We start from the raw sequence: 10434 nt of genomic DNA, 5'->3' as shown, positions 1-10434 counted from the left end.
TCTGATCCCATGCAGGTGGGTCCTGAGGACATGGCAATAAGCAAGATGGACAGATTCTCTGCTCTCATGGAACTCAGCTGAGCAGGAAACATAATCATAAAACATAAATCATGTGTGTAAGTTGCCTGGTAGGATATAGGTGCTTAGAGAAGTGACATTACTCTTTGAGCAAGGCCAAGACTGCCATTGTTTTGTTTCACAGAAGATTTAGGAGTTCTGAGGACAAAAGGGGAAGACACAGTTTTGAAATATGTGGCATCCACCCAATTACTGTGTTGGGGCCTACCAAGGCACAGCAGCTGATTTATCACAGAAAACAGTAAATCGACCTCAAAATGATCCTTCCACACGCCTGGATCCCGGTACCTCACTCACGTTTTTGTTTCTCTCCTGGCTGGGCTCTTCTGCAGCAAGCTCTCCAATGAGCAGTGGTTTAAGGTACAATTGCACTAGGTCAAGGTCCGGGTGTACAGCTCTGAAGGCATCCTGTGAATCAGAGAGATCTGTTAGAGCCTTAGAAGAGATGTGCTTATCTACAGACTGGTCCCCTTTCCTGTCTCATCCTGTGCCCAACCTAGCAACCAGCACAGATTCCATTGCAGAGGATTTGCAGCTAACTCCTGGTTGATGTTTCAAGTTGACTGGTCTGACTGGTAAAAGTTACCCTTGGAGCCCCTCTGTGGAAGTCTCATGTGAGATACCATCTGCTGTATACACTGCTTAGGCACAAATAACATAGCAAGGCTATCCTGGAGCACTGACAAGACCATTGTTGGTTTGCTGAGAACCAGAAGAAATAATTGCTTGACTTTATAGGCCCTGATGAGTTTGTAATGTCCAGCATATGTCTGGATGCACAAGTTGCTCATGCTATCTCAGGCATGCAGCAATCAAGTTCAATTTCCACTGGAGGGTTCCTCTGGGTTCTTGGCCAGGAGGATGTTACTTCTCTAGTCATTTTTTTTCTCTAATTATCTCTAGAGAAGGTCAAATTAAAGTTGGTGATGGCTTAATACAAAGGCATGAAAGGTCATATGACCATAGTTCTTGATCCCTGGGTTGTCTAAAGTAGTACACACTTGGCTAAATTTTTCTGTTTCATCATCCTCCATTAAAAACTCTGTGGCCATCTGCTCAGGGACTAGGCAATAGTCAGAAACAGAATATAGGTGATCAACTGTCGCTTTTTCATCTCAGGCACATGTTAACTAGCAATTCCACGGGGCTGTAAGTAGCAGCAGCGGTTCCTATGTTTGGTAGTGTTCCTATGTGCCTTATGTTTGAAAGGAAGAGACTCTTCCCTTCCAGCATTTAAATGGTTTTTGAGAAGATTAAAGATTCTTCAAAAGGGAGCTTCTGAACTCCCTGAGATTATGGTTTAAGGATGATCAAAAAATTGCTAAAATATAACTAAAGTCATATATTGAATATGTAGAAGCCATACTAATTACTCTGGCTGGTGGTGCTGCCTGATACTGATTCAGAAATTAGAACCTGGAGCCACCTTTCTACATTTAAATTCTGGCTCTGCTACTCACTAGCTGTCTAAGTATGCACAAGTCTCTTAAGTAATCTATGGTACTTCCAAAATAAATTCTCATCTCTTAATGGGGGAGATTATAGTAGTCACTCAATGAATAAAGTTATTATGATGATTAAGTAAGTTAATTAGAATGCTGAATGGCATATACTAAGTTTACAATATTCATCATTAGATATCTTTCTCACATGCACACCTCTAGTGATAAGAACCCACCTTCTCTTCAATAGAGCAATTCAGAGATTTTCTTCCTATGCCCCGATGTCTAATGTGGCGTGAGCTCAGAATTATGTTAGTGGATAAAATGAATTCTGCAGCTTCAAATCCTGAAGCAAGTTTAGATATATCCAAGAACTATAAACATGCCTACTTGTAAGAAGGTCCTTGTATAACGAGTATAGTTAATTGGAAGGGTGAATATCAATGCCTCAGACTCAGTTCACTAAGGGCCTCTGGAAGCAAAGCCATAAAATGGGCTTTTATCTGCTAGATCCTGTGCGGACACTAGTGTCCATTCTGCTTCTGCACACTTCCTCTGACCCCTTGGGAAATGCTGCATTACATGATTTCAGAGGCATTGTTTAATGGTCACATTCTGTGATACTAAAGCTTAGTTCTTCTAACCAGGAGGAGATTCAGTGATTCAGAGGGGGTGATTCAAATGTCTCTCAGTGATCTATATGGAAAAATCACCTGCTTGTTGTCTTAGAGCAGGTTAGGATGGAAAACATCCTGATGGATCAAGATCAAAGTGCAGAATACAATAGTTCTAAAAATCTATTGCAGTTTCATCATACTCTCAGCTACTGTCTAGAGCTCTGTAACACTGTGCTGACAGTAAACATCTTCTGGGTTTATTTTGTCTTCTGATGACCAGGAAAGTCAAGGCAGAGCTACAGTTTTCCAGAATGGGAGTCATGGGCCTGCCCTGTCGAATGCCTTTGCCTGCATTAAGGAGGCAACACAACAAAGGAGGTTAGCTAGTCTTAGGATATTCTGTTTAAAAGACTTTTCCAATTGGGCAATGGCCTGTGGCTCAAAGGACAAGGCACCAGCCCCATATGCCAGAGGTGGCAGGTTCAAACACAGCCCCGGCCAAAAACTGCAAAAACATTTTTTTTTCTAATAGAATCTGGATACCAAGTTGTGATGTTTCCTTCTTGAAAGGACTGTAATAACAAGCCTGTTACCAACATTCTTGGGCAAGTATATTCCTGCTGAAGGAAGCATAGTGGGTGAAATTAAAGGGGAGGGACTAGTTCCAGTGTTTATAAAATGTGTCCTGTGCAGATGCTCTGTGGGCCAACTCACAGTCATCGTCTCAGTTCTGTGAGCTTCCATCGTTTCAGTTGTACAAATAAAGACACTGAGCCCCAGAGAGGAGGAAATTTATGTCCCAAATTGCTGTAGACAATAGCAGAGCCAGGATTTGAACTCAGAGCTATGCAACTTTAAAGTCACAAAGCCCTGTAAGTCCATTCCACCCTCTACAAGTATCATTCTTTTTCATAAAAGCCTCCCCCCAAAGGAGCAATGCCAGCTTGTTCTGCAATGATACTAAGATTAGAATATACCTGCCTGGAAGATGATAATGGTGTCTCCTCATCTTAGGCTTTTGCAGCAGTCACCAACATATTTGGCACCAGAAACTAGTTTCATTTAAGACAATTTTTCCATGCATCAGGGGGTGGGGAGGATGGTTTCAGGATGACTCAAGCACATTACACCTATCGTGCACTTTGTTTCTGTTATTATTACATGGTAATATATAAGGAAATAATTATATAACTCACCATAATGCAGAACTAGTGGGAACCTGGAGCTTATTTTTCTATAACTAGGCCATTCCATCTGGGCGTGATGGGAGTCAGTGACACTCCAAATGTGTTGCTTTATGTCCTCAGCTGAACCTCAGAGCATCAGTCATTAGATTCTTGTAAGGGGTGCACAGCCTAGATCCCTTACATGCAGATTTTATAGCAGGGTTTGTGCTCCTCTCGACTCTAATGCCACCACTGACGAGACAGGAGGTAGAGCTCAGGCAGTGATGCGAGTGATGGGGAGTGGCTATAAACACCGGTGAAGCTTCGCTTGCTCGCCACCACTCACCTCCTACTGTGGGCCCAGTTCCTAACAAGTCATGGACCAGTACCAGTCTGTGGCCCAGGGTCTGGGGACCACAGACACAAAGCACTTTTCCTCTGGCTCCAACTTCCCTCCCCAGACTCACATTCTCCATTCCCTTCATGCATCCCCTTCTCTACTGGGGCCTCCTCATTCCATGTGCATTCCACACCCTTTGGTGGTTCTGAAGTTATATACCTGCTGTTCCTTTGCCTTGACTACTTTCTTCCATTTGCTTTTCTATATAAAAGCTCCTCTCACATTTCAAGACCCATATTACATCTTCTCTTCCCTGAATTACTCAGGAAAGTTATGGCCCCTGGGCTTACACGACATTTTGTTCCTAGAGTTTTTCAAATTATGTTGTAATGAATTTATGGACTTACCCCTTCTTAAGGGCTGTGTACGTTTTTTGCAGATTAGGTCCAGGTATTATTAATGATCACTGCACAGCTAATGCCTGCCCCTGTGTCTGGGGAAAGTGACATGTGATGCATAAATGCCTGATGAATAGGGAAAGGGTGAATGCGTAGATGGAGACAGTATTTCTCTGATGAGGAGCCAGGATTGCCAAAGTGTATGTTCAGAGAATAGAGCAGCTCTATCCCCTCATCTCTGTTCTCTGAACTTGCTGTTTTAGCATCTCTCATTTCATGTTAGTCTATGGACTCCATTCTCAGTCATTATCTCTGCTCTTTAATCTACTTATACGTTTATACCACATAGATTACCTCAACGCTGATTATTTCCAGAATGGTAACAACATGAGAAAGATGTGATTACTACTTTGGTTTTACAATCACCTGGGAAAATCTGTTAATTAATTAATTTTTTTTTGCTATTATTTGGTGGGGAATGGAGTGCTGTGCATTAGTGTGAAAGTATAATCCCTCATTCAAGAGAAAAGTATGCAAAGTCAGAAGGCCTGAGACAAATCCTGTTTTTACAACTTAAATGCTATATACACACTGTGCCCTACATAAAGGACTCGGCCAAGAGGGTAAGTGTGGCCTGACTTCCAGCAGACATTCCGTTTAACAAATCTTGTGCCTATGGGGCAACCGTCACCCAAATAGTGTGTCTTTCCTAATTCACATTAGGGCACAGTATAGCGTGGCAGAGGAGCAGGTTGTTTCAAATGAGGAAATTGCTTAATTTCTCCAGGCCTTGGTTTTCTTATTAAATGTAGATGATACTACACAGGCTGCCCCATGGGCTCAATAATTCCTTCCTTCATTTATTCAGTCATTCTGAAACCTATTGAGAACCTAGCCTAGAGGCTAAGAGGTTAGGCTTTGGCATCAGACATCAATAAATGACTCTGATTTATGTTATTATTGTTCAGTTCATTTGAGGAGGTTTGAAATTTACCCAAAAAAGTTTATTAAGAAATACATATAAATTATGAAAACAGCCATGCAGAATGTGCATATGCAGTCACAAAACAAGGTGAGTAGAATGTAGACCTTGAGTTATGCAGCCCACAAAACCACACAAGACCATTGCCCAGCCGAAGATGAAGACTCCAATACGTTCTAATAGTTCTACTTCTTCCTCCTCAGATTTCATCTGTTCTAAGGCAATGGCTAGCGGAAGGCTATGTGTATTTCAGAAGGACAGTGAGTTCTGAACAGGCTAATTTTCGGGGAGAATGCATCTTTGCCCTTGCTCTGGCAGATAGAGTCTTTGGAATGGAAAATGATCACAAAACTCTCTTCATTCACTGGAATCAATTAGCAGAGAATTGTTTCTCCACTCCAACTCACTCTATTCTTTGAGAATTTTCATTATTTGAAAACTTCCTTATACTGAGAATGTTTCCTACAATACTTTCAGCTAATTTCTAGAACCCCAAATCTCTCTCTTTCTCTAGACTCTTTCTTTTTCTCCCCCTTCCAAACCTATGCATCCTCCTAGCTGTCCTATCCTTAGATGATACCCCCACCTAGTCCCTCAAGCCAGACGTCATAAGTCAGTTTACAATCCTCTATCCTGCTTATTTCTCCAGTCACGAATCAAATACAAAGGATGTCACCTAATTATCTTTCCCACTCATTCCCTGTTCTCCATTTCTGCTGGTAACAACACCTTGCTTGGCCTTCAGCATGTACCCTGTACTACACCCTGGTCTTCCTTCATCTTGACCAGCTCCTCTCAGTTTCATTCTTCACTTAACTGACAGGTCAAACTTGCAGAAAGGCAGAGTCTCCCCAGGGTCCCCTTTCTTCTGTTAACACTCGAACTCCCTTCTTTCTTCTCTCCTCCATCTCTTTCATTACTATAACCATCATTCAGATGGAAATCAGATTATTTTTTAAAATTTTGACGACCAAGGAGAGATGCCGTTATTACTGATTATTATTTTCCTTTCCCCAACAGCTTAGAAATGCTGGTTGGTTTTTGTGATGATGAGGGTGCTTTGCGGGGGGAAGTGTCCCCCTGGGTAGAGGAAGGCAAGGCAGCCATGCAGTGAGGTTCAAGTGCAAACTCTTTAGCTCAGCACTCAGGGTTCTTCTCTCCCTCCTTCTTTTCTTTTCTCTCCTCCTACCTCTCCTCTACATTCTTTCTTTGCCTTCTCCTCTTCTAATTGCCAGTGACCTTCTAGTATGAGATTAATTACTTCTGGTCAATACTGTGCTAAGTAGAGGTGTCTCGGCTGGGATGCCCACTCGTCTGAGTGTTACTCATGACGTGAGTCATACCTGTGCTCCACCTCTGCAGACAGCCCTCCCCCAGCCCTGCAACTGGGATGCTGTCTTGTGGAGCTGCACATAACTCTACCTTGTTCCACACAGAAGTCTTCCAAATAGTTGAAATAAACTCTGTCATACTCTCTCTAAGCTTTTGACATCCAGTCCCTTTTGTGTTAGGCCTGGACTCTCAAGTGAAAGAACTTGATTTTCTCAGTGTCTCTGCTAGAGTGCAATGCTCAGAGATAAGGGATTCTCTGGTCAGCCCACAGGATAATAAATATGATTTCTTTGTTCTGAACATGCTGCCTCTGTGAATACACCATATCCTTGCCTGTACTCTTTTTTGTGGAGTTCGGAATGTGCTAATGTTTTCTGCAAAACTTGTGTCCAGCTATTTATTCATATGACTTTTCCATCCTCAAAATGCTTTGTGGTCCTCATTTTAATAATTGAGAGTTAGTCATACTGTAATCATATGATAACCTGCATAATCAGGTCCTTTTTTTGAACGTACAGGTTGTTTCTGGCTTTTCTTGGGCAAGCTCTTGTAATTGAAAAGACCTGGGCCTCAAGTCTAGTTATTAGGGCAGTGTCATTAGTTTTAAATTATATAGTTTGAATACAGTCATGGATTTCATGTGTGGAATTACAGGAGTTTCTGTGCCATTTTGTTTTATAGATTTATTTTTTTTCTTAGTAAAGGTTCCGGGAGGAAATTAAAATCCTTCTCAGAAGAATGAAGTCATAGTAAAATACAAGAGCTGTCGCATTTTTGAGTATTTAGTCTGTGCCAAGCACCACCATGAGCACTTCATTTTGTCTCCACTGACTTTTTACAGATGAAGGTATTATTATCCCCATTTTCCAAATAAGAGAGCTGAGACTTCATTCAAGAGCTTAAGCAACCTCTTTAAGACACTCCTGGTAAGTGTAGAGCCCAGATACAAAGCAGACCTGTGTCATTCCCATTATTCTGGGCCCCTAAGATGAGTTTTAAAACAACTGACTGCATGAATGAATGAAATAATGACCCCATGTGATAACATTCCTTTGGTATCATTATCTGCCTTTAATGGGGAGGATGAAAACCTGGAAAAGAGCTACTATGTAAATAATAAAGGGTCACCCCCTTTGGGCAGGTGCAGCCTGGGGGCCAGGGCTGGCACACAGGGGCTCAACATGCAAATGTGTCACAATTTACAGAGTGAGCGTTGACCTCCGGTCGTCTGACTTCATGTTCTGGCCACCTTCATTATAGCGTAACATGCTTCTCCATTATACACTCTTCTTTACCAAATCAGATGACCCCCAAATACAGCCACAATTTCTAAGTGGCCAGCAAACAAGCAGAAAGTAATAATTACCTTTCCGAGGCTATGGATGCTGGTGTTATGAATGATAACAGCTATAATTGAATCAACTTTTATCAAGCATGAGGCATTATGCCAAATACCTTACATGCATAGTTTCATTTAACACAAACCAGTCAGATGAGTCATGTCATTCTCCTTCTGGAGATGAGGAAGCTGAGGCTGAGAGCATTTCAATAACTTTCTTGGGTTCATATCACCTATTCCAAAGCTCAGGCTTCGATATTCAGAGTAGCCAAGTAGTATTATGGGTTGTCCTGGCACCCTCCCATTCTTGCTAAGCTGCCTTTTATTAGAGAATCTTTTCTGTGAACACATTTGGATTTATTTTTCTAAAGTCTAACACACATGGCTGAGCAAGCATAGGATTTTTTTCCTTGACATATATGAATACTAAGGTGGCACAAATATTAGTTCCCCAGATCCTGATGGCTTCTAACATACTCATTAATTCCTCTTTAGTGGCTATATTTGGATATGATATCCTGATCTTTTCCTGAGATCAAAATCACCAGCAAAATACCAATTTACTGTCTGGGTTGCCTTGAATCAAGTAAGGCCATCAGTTACTTTCAAGGTGGCCAGAGTTTTGTGTCCTTGCCAGCACATCCTGTGAACTTACTCTGTGTCTTGCTATAGAAAAGCCTCATCTGTATTTTCTCTGAGTTGTAGAAATGAGGGGATGGAATAGGGATCTGCTGTATTCTTCCCATTAATTTTTCTCCTTTTACTATCACACAAATGCTCTTCACCTTGTTTTCTGAGCTCTCTCCTTTCTAGGTTTCTACATAATGTGTTGAATTCCTTTGGTGCAAACTTATACTCATTTCCTAAGAAAAGCTTAAATTTTCTTTAAAAGCCCCCAAAGCAATCACAGCAACAACAAAAATCAATAAATGGGATGCAATGAAATTTTAAAAAGTTTCTGCCCACCTAAGGACACAATCAAAGAGCAAATAGGCTTGGTGCTTGTAGCACGGTGGTTACAGTGCTGGCCACATACACCCAGGCTGGTGGGTTCGAACCTGGCCTGGGCCAGCTAAACAATAATGACAACTGCAACAAAAAAATAGATAGGCGTTGTGGCAGGTACTTGTAGTCCCAGCTACTTGGGAGGCTGAGGCAAGAGAGTTGCTTAAGCCCAAGAGCTGGAGGTTGCTGTGAGCTGTGAGGCCATGGCACTCTACCAAGGGCAACATAGTAAGACTTTATCTCAAAACACACACACACAAACACACACACAAAATAAACAAACACAAAAGGAGCAAATAGACAACCCACAGAATGGAAGAAAATATTCACATGCTATACATCTGAAAAAGGACTGACAACCAGAATCTACGAAGAACTCAAGCAAATCAGCAAGAAGCAACCAAACAATCCCATTAAAAAGTGAGCAAAAGACATGAAGAGAAACTTTGCAAATGAAGATATACTAATGGACAACGAACTAATGAAGAAATGCTCAATGTCTCTAATCATTAGGAAAATGCAAATCAAAATCACAATGAGATATCAGCAAATTCCAATGAGAATGGCTTGTATTAAAAAGTCCCAAAACAGATACTAGTGGGGATATGGAGAGAAAGGAACTCTTATACACTGGTGGGACTGCAAACTAGTACAACCTCTATAGAAAACTGTATGGACATACCTCAAAAAGCTTAAAATACACCTACCATACCATTTGACCCAGCAATCCCACTGCCAGGTATAAATCCAAAGGAAAAAAGATCATTTTATAAAAAGGTCACCTGCACTCAAATGTTTATGGCAGCACAGTTTATAATCACAAAGACATGCAAAGAACCTAAGTGCCCATCAGTATATGAATGGATTAATAAAATGTGACTTTGCATACCATGGAATACTACTCAGCCACAGACGTGGTAATCTAGTATCTTTTGTGGCAACCTGGATGGAACTAGCACTGATTCTTATAAGTGAAATATCACAAGAACAGATAAACTAACACATTGTACTCAGTACGAAGTTGGAACTAATCGGTCAACACCTAAGTGCACAAATGGACGTAAATCTCAATGAAAACCAAGCTAGGGGAAGGGAGGAGAGGGGGTGGATGAATTCACATCTCCTGGGTACAGTGAACAATATCTGGAAGAAGGGAACATTTATAACTTTAATCCAATCTGTACAGAAAACAAAGTTTTGAAACAAAATATGTGCACTTCCTAGTATTCTGAATTAAAATAAAGAAAGCAATAAGCTAAAAGCCAAAAAAAAAAAAAAACAAAGGTAAACGCAAACAATAAAAATTGCATCTGTGAGAAGTGGTAGGGACGCAGCTGGTTGTGTTCAGAAGGGCATTCACCTGACTGTAGGACAAGACAGAAAGATGTTAGAAGCAGGGATGAGAAATTGGGCAATAAATGAAAATTGAGGGATAAAGATGCTGATAGAGTAAATACTCAAAATCCTGCACATTTTACAAATGTGCCAGCTATTGTGAATTGTGTGATTATTATTAGTAAAGTATCGTTTACCAACTGGTACTTTGTGAAATGAGGTTAGTGAAATGGAGAATTTGTATGCTAAACTATGAAACCAATGGGAACAACAGAATTAAAACAATAATAACAACGTGGGTTAAAATTTTGGTTCTGTCACGTATTAATTTTTGGACCTTGGGTTAGTTGCTCAGTTTTTCTAGCTCTGTTTCTTCATCTGTGTAATGTAGAAAAAAAAA

At 40.9% G+C, this 10434-nt stretch overlaps 1 protein-coding gene across 1 annotated transcript in view; it reads right to left on the bottom strand.

The window, feature by feature from the left end:
* The window catches only part of LOC100963899 (fatty acid desaturase 2-like protein FADS2P1), a 39517-nt gene that overhangs the window by 27649 nt on the left and 1434 nt on the right, over positions 1-10434 (bottom strand). Inside the window, exon 2 of the mRNA XM_012812421.1 lies at positions 367-486. Coding sequence (XP_012667875.1) covers positions 367-486 — 120 coding nt within the window. The remainder of the gene's footprint in view (positions 1-366; positions 487-10434) is intronic.

The sequence above is a fragment of the Otolemur garnettii genome, unplaced genomic scaffold, assembly GCF_000181295.1.
Source record: "Otolemur garnettii isolate 467f Iridium unplaced genomic scaffold, OtoGar3 scaffold00209, whole genome shotgun sequence".
Lineage (NCBI taxonomy): Eukaryota > Metazoa > Chordata > Mammalia > Primates > Galagidae > Otolemur > Otolemur garnettii.
The sequence above is the reverse complement of the archived record's forward strand: the minus strand, read 5'-3'. Positions and strand labels throughout refer to the sequence as shown.